Raw genomic sequence first — 23353 nt, 5'->3', positions numbered from 1 at the left:
GAGAAGCAAGAAAAGAAAGAAAACCCTGCCCTAGGCCATTATCCCACGATCCCTTGCCCAGGAAGGTCCCCTCTCCAGCCGCTTTTCAACAGGAGCGGCCCATCCATGAGGCAAGGCAGGCAGCCGCCTAGCAGGGCAGCCAGAGGCCTCCCAGCACTGCCACTGGAGCAGCTTCTGGGGGCCGGTCCGAGCCTCGCCAAGCCTGGCAGGAGCGTTGCCTCTCCTCTCCCTCTTGGCCACGCCTGGCAGGAGCACCAGGAGCTGCCCTGCTCTCCTCCGCATCCCCGCAAGGGCCTCCTGTGCTGCTCCTTCAAGCCGCTCTGGGGAGGTCTCCGCTCACAGCATCTCCAGCCAAAGGCCATTGGTGTTGTGGCCGGCAACATCTGGCATACCGTGGCAGGGGACTCTGCTGGTGGCGGATGGCATGGAAGGCCTTGCACCCGCATGCTGCTGCTCCTCCTCCAGGAAAAGCAGCTGCCAGGGTGCTTAGGGCACGGCGCGGGCACACCTTCGCAGGATGCTCACGCCCAGGCCAAGCAAAGCCAACATGCTGAGCTGAGCCACTTCACTGAGCTGAAGCTGCACACTGTGCCGTCAGCGAGCCGGGACCGGAGGACCCTCCCTGTACTCCTGAGTTCCTGCAAATGCATTTTGCCGGAGGGGGCGCTATTCAGGCCATCTGCATTTATTGGTTGCACTGTAAGCTATAGGCTGGCCCCAGAGAGGAATAATGGCCCCAGCTGATTAGAGGATGGCGTGGCTCTGTGGAACGCACACAGACAAGAAGCTCACAGCGTCCCCCGTTTCCCCCTGCGCCTGGGATATACAGCAAGGGTTTGTTGCAGGCTCCGACTGGATTGATGATCACTGTGCTTAGACTGCGACAGCCTTTGGTGAGAAGCCACAAAACAACTGACGGACTGATTCAGCGGCAGCCTCCTCTGCAGAACAGCCAGCCCTGGCTTGCGAGCCAATTCCTCCCTTCCACACAAGGGGACAGGGAGCAGATGCCCACATGGGGCAGGCTGCAAGGGCATTTCAGGTCCCGGGAGCCCCTCCTGCGGGCATCTCCTGCAGAAGCCTTGGAGCAACGTTAATTAGGAGGCAGAGCGAAATCTGAGCACGGCAGGCCCAAATGCGACTCGCTAGATTTAAATGCAGTTTGGTGAGCTGAAAGGGGCTGGTTTCAATAGTCAGGCAACAGTCAAGCTAAGAGGAGAGGGAGGCACCTTTTTTCTGCTCTTGACAGACTCTGTGACAATTGGTACCATAATCACTAGGCTCAGCATTGCCGTGACACTTTTGCCTGAAATCCCGGCTCCCTTTTTGACACCGGCAGATCGATCCACGGCAAAGAATCAAACCAGGTCTGGGATTAGGTGCTGACTTCATCTAGCAAATGGAGTCCTCTGCAAGGCAGGGCACCTGGCCTCATTTCCATTTCTCCGCCGGGTAGGCAGCCAGCCTGGCCGCACCACCTCCCCCGCCTCCCAGGAACGTCCTGGCCCCGCTGAAGGTGGAGGTCGGTAGGGCTTGGCTTAGCTGTCAAGCAAGGAAGCGACCCTTCTTGGCGCCCCTGCTGAAATGGTAAACATCCAAGTGATACATTTTTAATCAAAAAGGAGCTTCTTCCAAGCTCAGCCGTTCTCTCCAAGAGACAGACTAGATCTGATCGGACTTTCCTTCTGAGAGAAGCGCTTCCTAGGGAGTGATGGGAACGGTGGATGCAATAAATGACTCTAAATGCCTAGTGCAGAAGAGATACAGAACTGACCATCAACACTGGCAACTTGGCTTGGCCTCCCCACTCGCCCTCCAGAAGACAACGCACCCCCCCCCCCCAAGGCACGTACTGTTTGTCTTCAGCCTGGCGGGTTCACTGTTCCGGCTGCCGGCCTGGTTGATCGCCTTGACGAGGAATATGTAGCGTGTGCCGCTCTGCAGCCCGTGGACTGTATAGTGGTTCTGCTTGATGTTGGGGACAATCATCCAGCTGTCCATGGAGTTGTACAGGCCTGCAGGAAGAAGGGAGCCCCAACAACGTAAGCAGCAGGGTCCCTCACTCTGGCCGCCTGTTGGCAATCGTCCGCAATGGGCTGGACAGCCCTCCAGCTGTCACTGGACTACAACTCCCATCCTCCCTATTGGCCATGGAGGCCGAGGTTGATGGGAGATGCAGTCCAGCTGGGGGGTTAAAGCTGGGTATCCTTGGACTAGAAGAGCTGCAAGGTTCCTGCCCGTTCTAATAGTCTATGGATTTTGAACAATTGGAATCTGATGGTTGAAAAGCAGGACAGAAGACACAATAAATAACGCAAACAAAGAATGCATAGCAAGCTAAGCAGCTGCCTTATACCAAGTCAGACCATTAGTCTGTTTAGCTCAGCACTGTCTGCACTGGCTGGCAGCAGCTCTCCAAGGTTTCGGGCAGGAGCCTCTGCTAGCCCAACCTGGAGATGCTGCTGCCGCCGCCAGGGATTGAAGCGGGGACCTTCTGCAGGCCAAGCGGGGGCTCCGCCCCTGAGCTCCGGCTCCGTTGAACTGGCCTTGGTTAAAGAAGCCCCACACAAGGCGAGAACCCAAAGAGGAGTGTTCACCCATCCAAATGCATGCCAAGGTGGACCCTGCTCAGCAAAGGGGATCCTTCATGTGATCACAAGCCCAGCTCTTCCTGGACTGGATGGGCTTTGGATCTCTTCCCACAGGGCTTTTCTGATTCACTATGCGGTCCCCCCACCTGCATCCTAAGGTAGTAACAGCCCTCCAGTTCCTCCTATCATTCCCAGCCACAGTGGCCAATCGTCTGGGACTATGGGAGGGGTAGTCCAACATCTGCAGGTAGGCTGGAGTTATGCAGCCCCTGGAACAAACCAAGGTTGGGTGTGCCAGACCACTGGGCCGATCTTTGTCCACGGCAAACTAAATTGGAAGTAGATGCTTGCGGGTGGGGCGGGGCGGGGCGGGGGGGGGCAGGAGGCCCACAACCTTGCTCTTGGGAATGTGGCACAGGAGCCGACTTCAACTGTGCTTGTCCCTGCTGCCTGAACTGGCCAAGTGGTTTTCACGAAGCGGAGGAGCAGCGCCCTTCCAAGGCGGCCTGTGAGACGCAGCTGGGCAGGGGGCCGGGCTTCCGCCACTTACTGATGAAGTTGGCCTGGCCGGTGAAGATGGTGTACTGGAGCTCGTAGGACCCGATGCTGAACTCATCGTCCGAGATCCAGTGGACAGTGATGGTGTCGTGGGAGGCGGTGCACAGCTCTTCGCGGACCGAGGGCGGGTTGGGGGCTGCAGGGGCGACAGAGGACAGGCCGGGGGTCAGCTGCATGGCAGGACAGGTGGCTCTCTCTCTGGTGTGCTTTGGCCATCAGAAAAGATGAGGGCCCTGGAGTCATGCTGGCTACAGGCTGGAAACTGAGGAAAAGGTTAGAAGTGATATGGGGGGGGGGCCACCCAACCCCAATATTTTGCACTCAGAACGGCGAAGAGTTCTTTTCTCAGGTAACATAACTCAGTGAAAATGATTCAATAAAATGGAGTCATGCAGGGGTTCTTAAACCTGGGTGGTCAGATGTGGTTGGACTACAACTCCCATCATCCCTAGTCACAATAGGGTCCAAAGATGAGGCACCTTGTAGTCCAGCATCCAGGCACCCAAGTCTCAGAAGCCCTGAGCAATGTTGTATTACACCCAGGTGTAATATTCGTGATCCAAAGACAAAAGAGGCATTTCAAGGGCTGAGATGCTCCCAGTTTACAAGCCGTGCAAGGTAGGGCCAGCATCTCAAAAACAAATAAACTTTGGCAAAAGGTTGCTCCCAGTTTCCTAATAATGAAAATCAGATATGAGCATCCTGGCAAATACGAAGCACACAAATAAAAAGTGCTCTTGGCACACACAGCTGCAGTAAGCAGAAGATGGAAAACAAGTTATGGAAACCGCTACAAATCTTTTCATCTTGGGTTTCATACTGTTGGGTGCCAGGAGCATTTATCATTTGTGCTGTTTCAGCTGTCACTCTCATTTTGCGTGGGACATTTGCAGCTGCCTTACACAGAGCAAGACCGTTAGTTCACTTAGCCCAATATTTCCCATCGCCCTCTTCTAGGCTGAGCTGTCGTGTCTGCCCAGACAAGAGATCTAGGGGGGATTCAGGCCATGGACAGCTCCAACAAGGGCAAAGGAGTCAGCACCTTGCCTAGCTCCAGGCAGGAACACAAGAGCAGCTGCTTGCAGTAGCTGTGCCAGAATGGACTGGCCTTCCCCAGGGAAGGCTCTGTTTCTTAAAGAGGACTTGCCCAATTTCTTATGCGCTGTCTCTGCAGCTGCCAGAGGAGGAAGGCAGGGCTGCATCCAGGGGTTGTGCTGACTCCAGCTTCCCTGGTATGGGAAGTCCCAGCAGCAGAGGATCAGTCAGGGTCTGGGGAAGAGGCTGATGCAAAGGAGCAGACCCCCCCGAGACGTTAGTGTGTGCAAAACATATCTCTGCCACTGAGGGCCAAACGACAGATGATGTTTAAAGCAGGGCTTCTCAACCTCAGGTGCCCAGATGTCACTGGACTACAACTCCCATCATCTCAGCCACAACATCTGGGGATCAAAGGTTGAGCAGCTCTGCCTTAATGTCTCATTAGACCCGACAGGCTTCGTTTTTCTTTAGTCAATAGCATCCAGATCAGGACAGAGGAAAGTGGGGAGGTGTGCTACAAGGCTTCAATCCTACTCCCTACCATTATCAGATCAGCAGCTGATCTGGCTGGTATTGACTGAAGACAGACTAAGCCCATTAGGGCTAACCATGCTTTAAATGCCACATGTCGTTCTGGCCCTGAGTTGTGGGCTGTCATGGGAACATAGGAAGCTGCTGTATACTGAGTCAGGCCCTTGGTCCATCTAGCTCAGCATTGTCTACGTCACAGACTGGCAGCGGCTTCTCCAAGGCTGCAGGCAGGAATCTCCCTCAGCCCTATCTTGGAGAGGCTTCCGGGGGTGGGGGGAACTTGGCGCCTTCTGCAGGCAAGCAGGCAGGTGCTCTTCCCAGAGTGGCCCCATCATCCCCTCAGGGGAAGATCTTGCAGTGCTGACATGTAGTCTCCCAATCAAATGCAACCAGGGCGGACCCTGCTTAGCTAAGGGGGCGATTCATGCTTGCTATCACAAGACCAGCTCTCCTGCCTTCGGGCAAGTTGCTTCAAACACACTGACCTAAGGGGCATCTCACAAACTGCAGCATCAATGCATTGGAGAACGACGGGGAAGACAGCAAGAGGTCTCCCTCCTGGCTTCAGAGGAAACTTTCCCAACTCCCGCCCCCCCCCCCCGCCAATTAATCAGCATCTGCTATGCCTCCCCCAGGATGGCAGAAGGTCCCTCCCCCACTGGTTTCATGGCCTGTGCTGCTCCCACCCCATGCCACATCCCTCCAGCTGGGAATCCTGTGCTTCCCCTCCCTCTCTGTAGCTCCAGTCTCCATCAGGAGATTTTGCTGGAGTGGATCACTGGCCCCTTGTGGGAAATGAGAGATGGTGTGGAGGGCCGCCCTCGCAGAGAATGCAGGGAGAAGACTCCATAGGAAGGCTGCAGTAAGGAAACCTGACACTGACATAATCAGGTTAACAACCTAATTAAAACCAAGCTGTCCAGACAGAACTGGGTTTCCCTCATTTGGTTTTGCTTTTCAAATGAACAACATTTTTAAAAATCTCAAACGCTATATTGAAATGATACCCTGGAAACAAACCACATCCCTCTCCACAATGTTAAATTTTTATATTTTCTACTAAAAGAAGTTAAGGGGAATCAGAATTTTGGACTCAAACAGCGCTGGTCTTTTCTTGAATTTCCTCAAGTGCTTGTCAGTCTCCAGCTCTATCCACTTGCCCTAAAACACAGATTCTGAAGCTTGGGTCCCCAGATGTTGCTGGACTACAACTCCCATCATTCACAGCAGCCATGGATGATGGGAGCTGTAATCCAATGACATCTGGGGACCCAAAGGTGGAACCTCTTGGGCTAACATACCAAACAGAGAAGGAGAAGCCTCATCACTCAGCCCTTCTCATGGAAAGCAGACACAGAAGTTAGTTTTTTGGTAAGCAAGTGATGCTGACATTGGCTGCAAAGCTCTTCTGCTTTCCAAAAACCCACTGCTGCTATGAATGCAGGCTGATCACGAATGGGGCTGGGTCCATTGCTCCTCTCCCTCTCTGCATGGGGCAGGGCCCTTATGGCCACTAGCCCATCCCTCCAAGCCTCCCCTGCTCATTCCTCCCAGGCTGGATTGTGGTGGGAGGGGCCCTGTTGCCTTCGACATGACTCCAGAACAAGCAGGAAAGGATTCAGGTGCAGGTCACGGCAAAGAGCCTGGGCAGCATCGGTCCTCCAGCCTCCACTGGTGGCCAAGGAAAAACACAGAGACTTTGCTGTGTTGGCTTCCAGAGTCTGGTGAACTCATGTGTCCACTTACAGAAGAGTCCTTTCAACACACCGCGGAACTGGTTGAAACGTTGATTCCACCCCCTTGAATTTATTTTATTTTTACATTCACATCCCACTCATCCTCCAAGGAGCCCAGAGAGGTGTACGTGGTTATGTTTATCTTCACAACCACCTTGTGAGGTACGTGATGCTGAGAGGTAAGTGACTGGCTCAGAGTCACCCAGTGAGTTCCATGGGTGGATGGGGATTTGAACTCGGGTCTCCCCACTCCTAGTCCAACACTCTAACCATTATACCACACTGGTTCTCGTGACTGACTAAGACCAGCTGGCCCAGGTGATTAAAAAGCAAAAACGTCCCCGGCTAACTGAGCAAAGAGGCACCTTTTAAATGGGTGATTCTCTTATATTCAGCAGTGGGAGAGCAAATCAACCCCAGCACAGCTTTCCTCCAGTGGCTGTTGCTAGTATCTTTTTAGACAGCAAGTCCTTTAGGGACAGGGAACCATCTTTTGCTCTTTGTTGTAAGAAATGTAAAATGCCTTGTGCATTTTTATATAAATAAAATTTAAATTATGGTTATATACATCTATTCAGTTGTAGGGGATGCCCTGAGAGGCCATAGAGCCTGATGACCTTCTGGAGTGTCCCTTGATTGTGTGGGGAAGCCGGACTTGGATATGCAGTCCAAATACTAGTGTTTGAACGGTCCACACTGGCCTGCTGCTAATCCACATTCCCATGATCTGCAGTGGCGTGTCAGTCACACACAGCCCTGTTAAAAGACCTCTTTGCTCTGGGCTGGTGGAAACACAGCCCACTTGAAGTTGCCACAGTGAGGCAAAGAAACTCGGGGCAAACGAGAAGGAACGTGCCTCCCCCACCTCCATCCCCAGGGAAGAGCAGCAAAGCAGACGAGGCCGCAGAGATTGCAAAGCCAGCACACAGACCTGTGAGATAATCCAGTCCTTCCAGCAGTTTCTTCTCTCTGGAAAAATCTAACGCAAAGTTTTCAAAGGCATCGTTAAAATTGATATCGGGTATCAAAACTTGGGAGGATGCGGTTGCCATGGCGACCCTGAAAGACAGAAGAGAGCATCAATATACATTAGGTGGTGTTTGTAACTCCCAGAGGTGCTTTGATTTCTGATTTAAAGAGCTGCAAACAGCCTTGCCGTGAAGAAGGGAGGCGAGGGACAAGATGCCAGCACTTAAGATGTGGGGCCACAATGGCCAATGCCAGAGGTTGGCCGGGGGAGAAAGGACCAGCCAGCCCAAAGCTCAAACAGGGCTATGGAAATGACAAAGTCTCCAGATCAGTAATCTTCAGCCATTTACATGTTTTTAAGTGTTATTGCTTCATTTTCAGTTGCATGTTTTATTTTTATTCTGTGAGCTGCCCAAAGAGGGCAGCCATACAAATAAGTTTATCCTCCTCCTCCTCCTCCTCCTCCTCCTCCTCCTCAGGCCTCAGTCCCAAATTTAACTGCAACCTATGCTTTGGGTCTGATTTTTAATTCCGTATCCTCCATGTGAGCGTTTCTCCTCTCTCTGCTTTTCTCTCTCGCTTTTTCTACTTGGCGCTAGCCCTGGTATGACCAAGCTTAGGCTGTGTTGCAATGCCATTTTTTCACAGCTGCGAACTTCACGCAAGGGTCTCCCAGCCCTGCCTGAGATGCTGCTGCCGCTGCCACCAGGGATGAAACTGGGGGCCTTTTGCAGGCCAAGCAGGGGCTCTGCCTCTGAGCTACGGGCCCTTTCTCCCCCTGCTCTTCCGTGTTCAGTGCTAGGCTCAGTAATGAATCTATCAAGGGAGAGGGGAACGGAAGCCTCAGATCCTATCTCTCCCTCCCACTTCACAGAATAACCAAAGCAAGCCCAGAGGCCGGATTGGAAAGCAAGGCTTCGGGATTGAAGCTTCCGGGCAGGCTTCTGTGACATGCGTGCATGAGCACGTGTGTGCATGCACACCAGGCACTTCCAATCACTTCTGGTCCGAGGAGGCACCAGGGCAGCAAGGAGGCACCCTGCCACCGTGCCGGACCATTTTAAGAGGCAGCCCTGGTGGGGGGAATGTGGCGGGAGGGGTAAGAGCACCCTCCCCCGTGCTTAAAGGGATCCCCCCCCCCACCTTTGAACCAGCCAAGCCCTACAAAGTACTACTTGGTACTATTTCAAGTACCCCCCAATACTCCAAATGCTCCTAGGGGCCAAATAAATACTCCACAATACTCCAAGTGTTCCTGCGGGCCAAACAAGGCTGCATACCCTCCCTCGGCCCAGGAAGGAGGAAGGAGCCATCTGGGCCATACCTCTCCGCCACATTCTTTGCCGTCTGCAGGAACCTTGCATGGTCGTTCTCCTTCAGGATGTGCTCCGCTTGGTTAATGAGGACGGTGGAGCGCTCCAGGCACTGTCGGCAGTTGGCGACCTGCTGGGCCAGCTTCCTCAGCTTCATCACCTTTTGGAAAGGGGAAAGGCGGCATGCTTAGGCAACCCCTGGAAACGCCTTCAGGGACTGGCAGCGGGCCCCTCCAGGGACTCCGTCAGCACCTGCAGGAGCTCTCCTCAGAATCAAGGGTGGGATGGAATTCACCCTCGTGGGGGAGCCACAGAAGGAACTGCAAAGTCCGTCCGTCCGTCCCAGGGAGGAAAAAGAAGGGGCAATTCTCAAGCAGAGTACGGAGAACACAAGGAGGTCCTCACTAGAGTGAAATACTAAAGGGATGTGCAATGGAGCAAGTGATGCCTTGTGGACAACAGTACTAGATCCACTCATTGTGAACTATAACGCTGTAATATAGGAAGCACACTGTACAAATGAACAAAGAAAATGCATAGCGCTAAGGGACATGTTTCATCATTGTCAGCAGTTCCAATGAGATGTGCTCCAATATGATTCCACGACAAATCTTGTCAAAACTTCTTTCTTGAAGGGATACCATTGCTTGGTCTAAAAGCGCAGCATACCAACAATTCAGGAATGGACTCCGGCAGAAACATGACGATAAAACTAAGAGATCGATCTCAAAACTCACTGAGTTAATTACAGGTATCTTTCCAGGAAGCAGCCTTCTGTGTAAACCTTTACCCAAAATCATTCATATGTGTAAAGGAAACCAGCAGATGATTCTTTAGAAGACTCATTTCTTTACCCTCCTCCTTCCATTCAGATCTCCCTTCAGCTTCAACCCCAGAGATCCTCAAACTGGGATCCTCAGATGCTGCTGGACTAAAACTCCCATCAGCCACCAGCCCATGGGATGACAGGAGTTGTAATACAACAACATCTGCTGACCCTGCATTCATCCACAAGCCACTCTTCCCTTGCCCCCAGCCCCATACCTGCAAAGGACGGGTAGCGATACCCCTGGACAGGAGAACTGAAATCATGTGCATGAAGCATTTTGAACACTTGACATTCGGAACAGAGGAAGCTGCCACAGACTGAGTCAGGCCCTTGGTCCATCTAGCTCAGTCTTGTCTACACAGACGGGCAGCGGCTTCTCCAAGTCGGCAGGCAGGAGTCTCTCTCAGCCCTCTCTTGGAGATGCTCGTGAATAGCCGCGGCATGGAGCCATGCTGCAGCTACTCACGATTTTAAAAAACGGGTTTGTGGAGTGCTCGCTCCGCAAACCTGGTTTTAGGGGTGGGCTACTTGAGCGGGTTACCCACTCAAGAACCACCGGGCTGTAGTTCTCACAATTGCAGAAAATCGGACTAGCGGAGGCTAGCCCGATTTTCTGCAATCGTGTGAATAGCCTCTGGGTCTTGCTTTTATTAAGTTTCTATTCACCAGAATAGAACCCGGGGTTCCCGGGGTCCACAGTGCAGGAACAGTGAACTTCTGCCATGGTGCAAAGAGGCCTGTCCCACGAGGGGTGAGTGTACTTGCATCCATGCAGCTGGGAAATACAGATTTCCTCAGGCAGGAAGTCTACCTTTAACGCTCAACAGCAAAGATCTGGGAGGCAGCGGTGAGAGAAAAGAGAATGCATCAGTGCAGCCAGGTAGAGCAATTAACGCCTCCCACCGCGCCCCCCGCCCCCACCCCCCCGCCAGTTCTGCTGGCTGGCTCTCCTGCCAATCCTTCACTGCTCACCTTCATTCATCATTACTGGAAATGTCAAAGCTGATGCCAAGCAAGTGAGGGAGAGGGAGAGGGAGAGGGAGAGGCTCCTTCCAGCGAGCAGCAGGCAGACCCAACTTCAAATGGCTGTTTGCTCAAGGAAATGACTCTCCTGCTGGGATTTAATGGGCTGATGGATGGCACGTTTATGCCCAGACTCATCAAGAACATGATCAGAAGGCAGGAAGGAAGGAAAGTGGGGGGGGGTGTCTGTGTGCAGAGAGGACTTCCAAACAGAAGCAGGGGCTGCCAGCACCTGGCATGGCGAGGTGGACGAAGCCCTGCACTCCCCCGGGGTCCTGCGAGAGGCTGTGCTGGCCAGGCAGGGGCCCCCGAGGACTGCAAGGGCGGGCAGAGGGCAGCTCCCCGGCTGCGTCTTTCCTGGAGCATCCCAGCCCTTGAAATGCTGGACAAAGCCCAGGGAGCCTAGAAAGGTGACTGTGCGGCCGGGACTAGGATACTCCGGAGCAGTGCTATTTCGTAAGATCTCGATTTGACCAAGGCGGCCGCAGTCAGCCTGGCCATTTCGTCACATGTCCAGCTCTCAAATGGTTGGGCTGGCTCCTCGATGCAGAAGAACCTGGTCAAGGCTTGATCTAAGTGAACATTTGGACTTCAAAGGTCACCTCTGCCTGCCGAAGTGCTCCTGCCCCCCACGCGGCCCAGAATCTCTCAGCAACAGCTCCCCATGGTCGGGATTCTGTGTACTGTGCAATTCCAAAAATACAATACAATGCTGCAGCGAGGAAGACATGCATTTGAAAATGAAGGAACTGGCAGCTCAGGCAAACTGGCCGTCCACAGCACTCTGCACGAAATTCAGAAATGACGACGTAAACAATGAAGGCTCCTAATTCATCGGTCTCCCTTTGGAAACGAGCCCACATAATTCAGACCTCCAAAATGCAAGGAGAAATCCAGGAGCAGCAGAATTCCAGAAGCTTCTCTTGTCAAAACACCCAAGTACCAACTCAGAACTTGCCTAAGTGCCGTGTTTTGGAAGATATTTGTTTTCTTTATTGTGTTTACAGGTATATCTCCCTCTAAGGAGCCCAGAGCAGGGAACATTTTTATGTCGATCCTTACAAATGTCCCTGTGAAGTTGGTTAGGCTGAGAGAGAAGTGCCTAGCCTAGAGTCACCCAGTGAATTCCATGGCTGAACGGGGATTTGAACTCAGGTCTCCCCCGTCCTAGTCCAGCACTCTGGCCACTTTGCCGCACTGGCTCGCTACAGATCTATGGAGATGTGCAGCCTGATCCAACATCTCTACTCAGAACTAAATCCCACCGAGTCCAATGGGACTTGCTCACAAATAAGTGTGCACAGCATTGCAGGCCACGTCTGCTTGCCGTTGTCTCCCACTTGGCATTACTGCTTTCAGGAGCCGCAGATTCCCGCTGGACCGATACGGCCTCCATTCCCTACCCCCAGAGCATCAGAGTCTCAACGGCACTTCTCGGGGCGCCTAGTCAAGCTCTCTGATCCTCACCTCATTTCGCCTCAGGATCACCCTGCGAAGCAAGGACTGGGAGGCCCAGCGGCCAGGCGGGGGCCCAGTCGGCCAAAGGCACTCAAAGGCCAGCTGCACAAGGCCCCACCCCCCCACCCCTGCCAGCCTCCGGCCCTCCCCGTTCCCCTGCCAAGGGCGGCTGAAAGCCACTGCCCAGCAAGGCTGCGTGGTGGGGAAGCCCAGCCGCCCACCTCCTTGGCGGCCACCTCCACAGCCCTCCAGCCACAGTCCCCTCACCTGGCAAAGGTGAGCCAGCCAGCTGTGGCGCGGCTGGATGACATCACCGTCCGGCAACTGTTCTTTGGGGGATCACAGGCACCGGGAGGTGATGTCATCATGCCGCGCCGTGGCCGGCTCGCTTCCTCCTGCTGGCTGCAGCAGCTGTGGAGGTTGGTGGGGCCGCCGCGGAGGCCAGTGGCGGGAGGTCTCTGACTCCCAGATCCATACAAAAGAAGAAAGCCATCAGACTTGCAAACAACACAGGAGCCAGAGGGAAAGGCTCTACCACAATGGGGGGAGGCCGTACCACGCTGACGGGGGCACAGAGTGGGGAGGGCGATAGGGAGAGCAGCACGGGGCCTACCTTTGTCTCCTTGATCTTGACAGCAATCACTTGCTTGCGCTGACGGATGATCTCCATCAACTCGTCGCATTCCTCCATCAGCTTCGCCTCGTGCATGGCTGTGTTCACCTAATCCAAAAGAGGGCAGGTTGAAAGGCACGCAGGTGCCGGGGAGCTGAGGGCAGGGGTGCAGCCTGGACCTCAAGGCCTTGCAAACGAAGCACCATCATGCTCTGCTGGGAGATCACACCAGCTGGGGCAGCCCCCAGGGGACTTCGGCCCGGACGTGCAGGGGCAAGAGCGCCTCTGCCCGTGGGTAGGAGGGGAGAGACAAGTGTGGACCCCCATCTCCAAGGTGTGCGCGTGATGCCTGGGCCTGGGCTGAGCGGGGGGAGGTTTTCGGCAGCCTTCCCACTCAGCAGCAGAAGCAGCTGCGACTGCCTTGAGGGAGGCTCCAGCCCTGCCCTTCTCCTGGCCAGCCTTCCCTACATCACCTGCTTCACCGCCATTGGTCCCAAGAGCAAGGGGGCGGGCTCTCCTGGAACGAACCAGAGACTCCTGGAGGGGGGGGGGCTGTTCAGACATCCCCTGCATTTTGGTGGGAGGAGCACTTGGTTTGGGAAGCCATCTTCAAGTCTTGGCCACCCATCTTGGCTTGAGCCTCAGATTCCTGCCTTGGTGGGGATTCTGACAGTCACAGACAAGTCAGCGGCTGACTCTGCAAGCAGGTTCCACTGACAGCCAGTCAGTGTTCCCTGTAACAGGGATGTACAGATGCGGTGGACTACAAATCCCATCATCCCCAGCCAAAGGCCACTGCAGCTGTAGTCAACAAAGGAACACAGGAACATAGGGATTTATTATAATCCTATTATCTGCCATATACCGAGTCAGACCTTTAGTCCATCTAGCTCAGTATTGTCTACACAGGCTGGCAGTGGCTTCTCCAAGGTTGCGGGCAGGAGTCTCTCTCAGCCCCATCTTGGAGATGCCGCCAGGGAAGGAACTGGAAACCTAGATGCTCTTCCCAGAGTGGCCCCAGCCCCTAAGGGGAATATCTTACAGGAAGCACATGTAATCTCCCATTCATGTTCAAACCAGGGCAGACCCTGCTTAGCAAAGGGGACAATTTCTACTTGCTACCACAAGACCCCACCTTAAGTGACGTAGCGGGGAAATGCTTGACTAACAAGCAGAAGACTGCCGGTTCGAATCCCCGCTGGTATGTTTCCCAGACTATGTTTCCCAGATGATGGGAAACACCTCATATCAGGCAGCAGCGATCTAGGAAGATGCTGAAAGGCATCATCATCTCATCCTGCGTGGGAGGAGGCCATGGTCAACCCCTCCTGGATTCTACCAAAGACAACCACAGGGCTCTGTGGGCGCCAGGAGTCGACATCGACTTGAAGGCACACCTTTACCTTTAGCACAAGACCAGATCTCCTCAACATCTGGGAATCCCTCTTACAGGGAAGACGGTTAAAACCTTATCTACTCCATCCCAGGATCCAGATGTAGGGCAGGGGTGAGCGTGGTACATTTCCCATGGGGAAGCATCTCCCAGTTTTGGAAAGGCCTTCTGGTTGTATAACTTAAATGCCGGCTCTCAGTTCTCTTTCCCACCGAAGACTGGAGAGTTTCAAGCTCACTAAGACGGAAAAAGTGCATTTCATGGGTTGCGCTGGAAGGAGCAACTGTCGGAGCTTAAAACTTTTAAATGAGGTGGAAAACTTGCAGCCTCGGGAGCTGGGGTGGGGGTGCTGAAATTTCCCGACTGAAAGAAAACAACCAATCCCATTTGAGATGTCCCCTATAGGTCTCAAGGCAATGCATGGCAGCAGCTGATGGGGAAGCGAGAGAGCATTAGGTGGAGGGGAGAGGAGAGAGAACGTCTGCGCGGATGTAGCTTACAATGGAAATGCCAAAGGGGATGAACAGCTCAGGACTCAACAGAGAGAGAGGGGGGAGAGGGAAGCGTGTGTGTGTGTGTGTGCATAAACACAAAAATACTCGTCCAAGTGTTACTGTCAGGGAGACAGGCGACTAGAGTCACTGGCTCCCATCCACACAAAGGTACTCATGAGCAGGCATTTCTAAAACAAGAGGTGCTGTGGCTACACCTCAACTTTAATCCTAACTATCCTACTTTGGACACATGATGCGAAAACTCAGATCCCTTGAGAAGTCCATAATGCTGGGGAAAGTGGAAGGAAAGAGAAGAGGAGGATGACCAGCAGCAAGATTTGTCCTTGCTTGCTGGTCATTATGCATTGTTTTTTCACACTACGCATAATCCACTTGTGGAATTCTCTGCCACAAGATGTGGTGACAGCCTACAACCTGGAGGGCTTTAAGAGGGGCTTGGATAACTTCATGGAGGAGAGGTCTATCAACGGCTACTAGTTGGAGGGCTGTGGGCCACCTCCAGCCTCCAAGGCAGGATGCCTCTCAGTGCCAGTTGCAGGGGAGTCACAGCAGGAGGGAGGGCCTGCCCCTTCCAACTCCTGCCTGTGGCTTCCAGCAGCATCTGGTGGGCCACTGTGTCAAACAGGATGGTGGACTAGATGGGCTTCCTTGGGCCTGGGTTCTTATGTTCTTAAGGTGGATGGACTCAATTACGACAATGAATGCACCACTGAGAGACCTGAAAGGCCAAGTGGAAGACAGATAATCCTGGAGAGAATCTATCTATCTATGTGTTTCTTTTCCTTTCTTTTCTTTTCTCTTTCTTTTTTTCCTTTCTTCTTCTCTCTTTTTATTTTAAAACTTGATATGACAGTGTTTCGTTCTTGGGAGTGTCTTGGACTGTAATGTTCGTTCTTTAAAATAAAATGTTTAAAAAAAAGAAAAGGGAAAAAAAGAATCTATGTGATCGCCAAGCGTCGACACCGACTTGACGGCACTTAATAAATCAATCAACTTTAATCCTAGGGTGCAAGCAGACTGGCAATAGCAATCTGAGGAATTGTACTCTGCACGTGCCAAGAGGCACTCTTTACTTATAGCAGCATTTCACTTACCACAGCATTTCAGTGCCAGGGTCAAAAACTGGCCCTGAAAACCAGCTCCAGAGCTCAGCTCTGGTGAAATAAACTTACAAGACTCTCTGCTTCTATTCTCTGCCTCTCTAGAGCTGCCACCAACAAAGCCAAGTCAAGTGTCAGAGCCAGAAGGAGAAAACCTTCAGAAGCTGAACGCCACTCGCAGCAGTTAGAGAGGAAAGCCGCCCTCCTCTGCTAGGCTGCCCTTACAGCAGGGCTAACGAGGAAAAGGCTGCTGGGTCCCTTTCATCGGCTCCACTTTTGATCAAGTTGCTGGGTAAGCAGAACACACAAAGAGCAGCAGCAGCCGCCGCCGCCGCTCCAAAGGCAGTTCACGGCCCAAGACTCTGAGCGGCTGGAGGATGCTGCTCACGGAAGGCTGGCCTGACAGAAGCAGCGGAGGAGGCGGGGAGGGGCACGACAGAGACGGGGTGAGAGGAGGAGGAGGAGGAGGAGCGCGTTTGGGGGCAGGGAGTGCCCCACGGGGACCCAAGCAGGGCTGCAAAGCTCTGGCACTCCAGCTGGTTTTGGACTACAACTCCCATCAACCCCAGCCACAGTGGCCAATAGTCAGGGAGGATGGGAGTTGTAGTGCAACATCTGTAGGAGGGCTGAAGCTGTGCGGCTGTCAGGCCATGGGCAAATGGCGACTTCTTGCTCGAGAGTCCAGTGATGAGGAGTCCGGAAGGGCCTTCCTCTCGTCTGGCGGCTCTTGTCCTGTCCCAGAAGCAGGCCCTGGACAGCTCCCCGGGCAAAAGGCCAGGGACACGGTCAGCCCTGGCCAGCAGAATGCAGAGCTGACTATCCCAGCCAAAGGGGACGTGGCTCCAGCGTTCTCCAGTCCTCTTGGAGAACGGCTCGGTTTCGCCGCTGCTGCCAGGAGTGACTTCTGGCCATGAAAGCCACCGCGGCTGCTTCCACGGGCACCTGTCCCGGCGTGGCACTGGCGGAGCGGGGCCTCCATCGTGGCTGGGAGGGCCTCGGAAGACGCAGGCGCATGTCCGCCAGCCTCATCAAACGCCAGCGCTGGCTGTGGTGCAAAGAGCCAGGGCTATTTCGCCTGGAGAAGAGACGCCTCAATAAAGGGAGACAGGAAAGCTGCCTCCAAATACCTGAAGAGTGGTGCTGTGGCACTGATGGAGAAGAGGACTGATCTCTCTGCTGTGCCTGCTGAAGGCAAGGCTAGAACCAGCGGCTTGACATGGCAAAAGGAAGCAGACGCAGGCAAGGTCCAACCACCAGCCCACGCGGATGGCCAGGGAATGACTTGCTGGAGCTGGGAGAGAGTTCCTGTCTGTTCTGGGGGCCAAACTCTGACACTTCAGGGGAGAAAAGGTGCTGCTGTTGGTTAATTTGGAAATCCAGTCTGGAGGCCACGTCCTTTCTGGCAATGTGTGCTGAGGCCGGCCGTTCATACTCAAAAGTGGGACTGCAGCTCATGAGGCAGGCTCTTCATTGGGGGCTGAGGGGCATGAGCAATGAGGCCATATTTGGGGGTCTTGCATTCTTACGCCACTGTGCAGTACTTCAGAGGTGCAATACCCGTGGGAGAGGGAGAATCACGGGCAGTGCTCTGTTCTGGCACTGGAGACGCTGTCATCCAACTCTACTTAATCATAACGGGTTATCGAATTAGATTCTGCCACCACAGGTCGCTATCTTTACTCCCATTATTAAAAAAACAGAAGCAGCAGCAGCAGCTTGCTCATGCAACCACTTCCTAATTTAGTAACTGAAGATCAATCGCCCATTAAGAAGAAACTAATTGCTACGGCTTCTCCTCGTGCATTGCCTCGGTAAACAAAGCAGCCAGCTAATTCCGTATTAATTGTTCTGCCTTTGGAAAGAATAGGACATTAAGTGCTTCCTTGCCTTCCGGAGCACGGGACAAGGACGCCTGGTTGATCAAGTCACGGCTCTTGCAGCTTAATGGCTATGGGGAAGCATTGCTCTGTTGGCATCGGGGCTTTACTGGGTGCCATGAGAGAGGGAGGGGTGGCGAGGAGGAAGAGAAGCGGGCTCTCCTGGAAAGGCAAACCAAAGCCTCGTAATTCACAACAACTTGACAGTACAAAAAGTGGTTTTAAATTACGGCGCGCAAACAGCCCTGGGGACGCTCTCTCGGAAGCCCAGGATGGGGATATCTCAAACCAAGACAAAGCCCGCTTGATTTACAGAAGCGCCCACGTGACAGCTGGCAGGGCACCGGCACGGCACGGTCTGCGGGCTCAGCACCGGGGCAGGAGGAGGCCAGAGGAGACGGGCTGGGGCTGGGCGGGCGAGGAGACAGTGGCCGGGTGGTGCTGAGAGCGAGGACAGGGCCAGCCCCTGGGTGGCGGGCTTCCCCTTCCTGGGGGGAGGCTGGGTTTGGTGCCCACCCCCTAGACAAGAAGTTCGGCCTCCGGCTTCAACGGGAGCCCCGCGGGCTGCTCACCAGCAAGGCCAGATGGCCAGCGAACGACGAGCCCGCACTGGCTGGAAGTTCCAGTGGGAGAGAGTTCCCAGTCTGCTAGGGGGAAGAAGCGCGAATGCTTCAGAGATGAAAAGATGCTGCTGCCCCCGTGGAAATCCCACCCGAGACCATTTCTTTTTGGAAACGAATGGCGAGGCAAGCAGCTCATCTTCCGGAGAAGAAGTGCAGCCTCTGAGACTAGCTGTTCGTTGGGGACTGAGGCGCAAAGAGACGGCGGATTGTGCAGGGGTGCAATGCCGGAGGGAGGGGGAATATTGGGCACTGCTATATCCTGGCACTGCTGATGTGGCCCCCCCCGCCCCGAGACTGGGGCCCTCGGCGACCCCCTAGGAGTGGCTGGCCCTGAAGGCCAGGCTGCAGGTCACATTAGGCGTGTGTCCCGTTCATGGAGGAGAGGCTGGTAGGTGGCTGCTGGCCTGGCGAGCTGGACGCTTCCACCCGCCTCATCAGGGGGGGGCACGAATGAGGCTAGGCAGCACTGCTGGGAGGGGGCTGCTGGCCTGGATGGGCCCTGGCCTGACCCACCAGCAGGGCTCCTCTGGTGACCTCCTGCCCTCAAGTGCCTGAGAAATCTGGCCTGCAAGGCTCCTTCGGGGGAGCCTCCCGCTCCTGCCCCACACTCCACAGCTGCTTTCCCGCCCCGTCCCCAGCAGCTGGACAGCAACTCAGCCCCGGCCCCCCCGGGGGCTCACGCCCCACACGTACCTCCACCTGCTGGCAGATCTGTATCAGTTTGGCCATCTGGTTCTCTAGCTCACTGTTGCGCTTAACCAGGTTCGTGAGGTTCATCTCCAGGGTTTGCTGCCAGCCCAAGGAGGAGAAGGGAGAGAAAGGAAAAACATCCGTGAGCCAGCTAAATCGCGGTTCCCCGGGACCCCTAGGCAGGACAGCAGCACCTGGCCCTGGGCCGCCTCCGGCCAGAACCAGTGAAACGGAGAGGGGCAGGTCCCTGGGGCCCCAGCAAGATGCCCCCCCACCCCCCCGAGCAGCTTCTCCTTGCAAACCAGGCCAAGCACTCCTCTCCTCACACTCCTTGCAAGGCTGCTGGCCACCCACCCGCCTCCACCCCCTCCGAAGCCCGCCAAGAACCCTCCTTCGCTTCCGACGCTGCCATTGCTTGGGACTCCCGTTCTGGCACCCATTCCGGAGAACAAGGAGGGGGCAGCCGCAGGCCACTTTTCATCATCTCCGCGCAGCGCTGCGCATGTGCATGTGCACAAAGGCAGGCTCACCTCCTCCGAGCCCTGGCACTGACTGAGATGCTGTGAGAGCACAGAAGGGTCCTGAATGTGCTAACCGCCGCAGGGGAAAGGGGCAGAAACGACCTGAAACAGCCCCTCCTTTTGTATGTGGGAAGGGAAAAGTCTGCACGGGAGAAAAATCAGTCCGCGCTGCCCATGTGAGTTGTGGCTTGTGGGCTGGGAAAGAAGCGAGAGAGTCCGGGGGGCTGACGGCCAGAGAACAGAGGAACCAGGGGCCAAGAAGAAGGGGCCAAATGCTCACACCCGTGGTGGCTCAAGGCCAGTGCAGATGGCTGCCCGCTCTCTCGGCACCCCCCCCCGACTCCGTCTCAACAGCAGGGGCAGAAGGGCGCCTCCCCTCCTTGCTGGCGCCTCTGGCCGCCTCCCCTCCCCTCCCCGAGATCCCAGGCAGGCAGCCTGGCCTCTGCTGGCTCTCAGCAGAGGTCCCAGGCGGAGGGGGAGGCCTCCTGACCCCACTGACTGGGACCCTGCAAGCTGGAGAGGCTGACAGGGACTGAAGTGGGGCCTGGGGGCACGCCAAGGGTGCCCCGGAGCCATGGCCTGCCCCTCTGAGTCCGGGGCCTCCCCTCCTCCTCCTCCGGGCTCGGTTTCTCCCGACAGGAGGCCACCGGCTGGGAGTGCGTGCGCACCGCAGGCCACGACTTCTGCAGCAGACCTGCTTTCTCTCCCTGCTGAGCTGACCCGGCCCAGGCAGGTCAACAGACCAGTTGCAGGAAGTGGAGTTCATTAGCAAACCTCCTCATGTTTGGACAAGGGTCACGTGTGCCTCTGTGGCTGCAGAAATATCATTGTCTCCCATTTGGTGCTACAGAAATTGCGCAGCATTCATGCTTTGTTGCACCAGTAAATATTCCGATTCTGCATTTTATTCCTATTTGCCCCTTAGCTACTGGAATGTGGTTTTCCCATCCCTGGCATCCCCAGTTTCTCACACACTGTGCAAGAAAGGGAGATAAATTCTGTGCCAAGAGAACCCAGTCCTGAGTTTTCACCTTGTCAGCTTGACTGGTCTGCCACCCAACAGTAACCCACCATGCTTCACAAGGCCACATCACAGAAGAGATACGGCCCAGGAAAACGCACACAGCAACAGACTCGCTTCCCTTTGGACTGAAGCCGGATTCATTTGCATGCAAATGTGTTCATCGGCACAAAGTTCTTTGAACTCGTTTGTCACACGCATGCTTTTCATTCGTCCCTTCTCTCCCACACTGTCCGGACAATTTCAGCCTTGCATACAAGTCTCGGCCATGCTTTTCAGTCTCAAGTCACTCACGCTCTTGCATGAAGGAGCAGCTTTTGAGAGCCGGGGGGGAGACGGGTTGCAAACACGGCAAGAGGACAGTGTTGAAACCCTGCCCCACAGAGGCGCGCCCGCTGCACTTGAGCCAGGCGCGTGAAGGAAGCCGGTCAGCGGAGGCCATGCGGGGCCTTCCCATCAGGCAGCAGCATTTTCCGCCACGGCGTTTGGAGCTGGGGTCTGCAGCGAGGGGCAGCTCCGAGGCTCCAGAGAGACAGGCAGGAACCCCCGGAGAAGCGCCACTTCCCTGGCAGACACCCGCTTGGCCATGCTCCTGCCCTACAGCCCCAGCTGCTTCTCTCTTGGCAGTGGCTGTCTTCGGTCTCAGAGCCTCAGCAGGGGCAGTCTGGGTGGGGGAAGCGCAGGCAGCCGGAAGGCGCTGCACCGGGCACGGCCTCCTGCCCCACAGGAATCCGCTGCAGAAATCTTCCGCACACCCACTTCCCCAGACGGTGCTGCCTGCCCCCATCACCTCCAGCCGCTGCACTGCGGGATGCTGGGAGTTGGAGGCAACGGCAGCTGGGATTCCCTGTCACAAGGAACACTGAGCAGCTGATTACCGAGCGGGTGTCCGTGCGCACAGCCATGCATGTCATCCGGCAGGTCCCCACAACTCTAGGGCCTGGGACGATGCCGCCCGCCCCGACATGCTACTCCAATTTGACACAATGGCTAAGAGGACACGGGGGCGGGGGGGGCACAACCGCCTTGCAATCCGTGTTTAAGTAGGAAGTACTAAAACAAACTCGGCATGCTGTGATCCTGACTAGTCACGACTCACAGGCACAGTCACGACTCTGGAGCCCCCCAGGAGGGGATGGGGGGGAGAGCCTGGGAGAGGAGTCAGATGGCCCAGCACCATCAGCCTGGCACCTGGAGACCAGTGCTCCCTCCAGATGCTGTTGAACTACAGCTCCCATCATCCCCTGCCACAGGGCATGGTGTTTGAGGATAATAGAAGTTGCAGTCCAACATCATCTGGGGACAAAAGTCTGAGCCCCCCTGCCCTAAGGGGAATTTCTTATAGCGGACAGAGCTCACAGGTAGTCACCCCTCCAAATGCAAACCAGGGCAGACTCTGCTTAGCAAAGGGGACCAGTTGTGCTCGCTACCAGAAGACCAGCTCTCCTCCCCATCCTACCTGAATGACAGGCCAGAATGAAGAGCCATTAGCCCAGGGCTACTCACTTCAGCCCTCTGGCTGTTTTTGGACTATAGCTCCCAGTCACAGTGCCCAATGCACAGGGATTATGGGAGCTGTAGTCCAACATTTGCAGGAGGGCTGAAGCTGTGGAGCCCTGCACTAGACAGATCCTCACTAGACACACTGCTGAGCCTTCTCCGGGGGTGGGGGGGCACATCTTCCTTGCAAACTTCCAAAAAGAGAGTCAAGAGCCACTTGTGGTTAATGACAACCACCATGTCAGACGGCTTCCCTTCAGGTGAAGCCCGGCGGTTTCCCAAGGCTTCTCCTGCCTGCCGCCTGCGGTGCGAACTGCTGAGCGGCTGCCATCTCTGCTGTGGCAGTGCAGGCCTTCATGCAGAATTAATGCAGCAAAAACACAATCTGACCCAGCAAAGAGCAGCCGGGGGGGGGACCCATTGGAAGCAATTTCGAGATCTGCAGCCACATGGTGGACACGTATTTCTGGCTATCAATAATTAAAGCGACACTGTCTTTCCATTAAAAAATAAGTGATTCCACTCAGAGGAAAAAGTTTCGTAACAGACAGCTTGCGACCTGTTGCATGGCGCGTCGTGAAAATGATCTTGCATCAATATTTCAAAGTCCAGGGGATCCCCTGCTGAGTTCTCAGTCAAGCTTGGCAAGGGAAGAGGCTCAGCTCTGCCAGCAAGACGCCATAAAACAAGGTCTTGCCAGCCTGCACATCCTTGGAGAAGACCCCAAAGTCCAAAAGCCTTTGGCAGGGTTGGGATGTTATGGGACCGTGGTCAGGTATCCCATGAAAGGAAGAAACAGAGGAATGTAGGATGCTGCCTGATACTGAGTCAGAGCCTTGGCCCATCCAGCTCAGTCCTGTCTACACTGACTGGCAGCAGCTCTCCAAGGTTTCTCTCCCAGCTCTAGCTGGAGATGCTGCCAGGGACGGAAACTGCATGCCAGCTGGACACTCGACCGCTGAGCTGAAGCCCCATCCCCAAAACAGAGTTAACTGCCGCCAACTGAGTCAGATGCTTGGTCCGTCTAAATCAGGATTGTCTACACTGACTGGCAGTAGGGGTGTGCAGAACGTTCCGACTCGGCATGGGCCATCGCAAGTGTTCCTCGCTTGGAACAGGCCACGTGTGTGGAGGCCAGGCGAGCTCCGGAGACGGGCTGCCACCGCACGGGCTGCGGGCCGGAGCGTAGCAGCAGCACCGTGCAGTGCTGGTGGAACTGCTGGTCGGGAGCTCAGATGAACCGGTTGTCAAATGTACCTCTCGCCGCTCCCCCCCAGCCCCAGCGCCCCCCTCACTGTCCCGGCTTAGAGGCCTCCCTTAGGAGCTAGATGCCATTAGGAGCATAATTTGACTAGAAACATTGGACATTTCACTGGCTAATTCTCTCTCTCATCGCTGGCTTGGCGGCTCTGAAGTTTCAGCTTTGAAACGGGAACAGACCCTCTTTAATCTTC

At 55.0% G+C, this 23353-nt stretch overlaps 1 protein-coding gene across 15 annotated transcripts in view; it reads right to left on the bottom strand.

Annotated features, from left to right (window-relative positions):
• MID2 (midline 2) overlaps positions 1-23353 on the bottom strand; it is a 97074-nt gene that overhangs the window by 14148 nt on the left and 59573 nt on the right. For 13 of the 15 annotated variants that reach the window (XR_008311614.1, XR_008311615.1, XR_008311616.1 and 10 more), the window contains exons 3-8: positions 18861-18956; positions 12660-12767; positions 8748-8896; positions 7386-7513; positions 3142-3285; positions 1854-2015 (exon numbers count right to left, since the gene is read on the bottom strand). Coding sequence is in view for 12 of the 15 variants with exons in the window: in XM_053273678.1 (XP_053129653.1) it covers positions 1854-2015; positions 3142-3285; positions 7386-7513; positions 8748-8896; positions 12660-12767; positions 18861-18956 (787 nt within the window). In the remaining 3 variants the exon portion in view is untranslated. The remainder of the gene's footprint in view (positions 1-1853; positions 2016-3141; positions 3286-7385; positions 7514-8747; positions 8897-12659; positions 12768-18860; positions 18957-23353) is intronic. The other 2 variants (XM_053273682.1, XM_053273684.1) reach the window with 2 other exon arrangements.

Source organism: Hemicordylus capensis, chromosome 11 (genome assembly GCF_027244095.1).
Source record: "Hemicordylus capensis ecotype Gifberg chromosome 11, rHemCap1.1.pri, whole genome shotgun sequence".
Taxonomy (NCBI): Eukaryota; Metazoa; Chordata; class Lepidosauria; order Squamata; family Cordylidae; genus Hemicordylus; species Hemicordylus capensis.
This window is presented reverse-complemented; position numbering and strand designations above follow the sequence as displayed.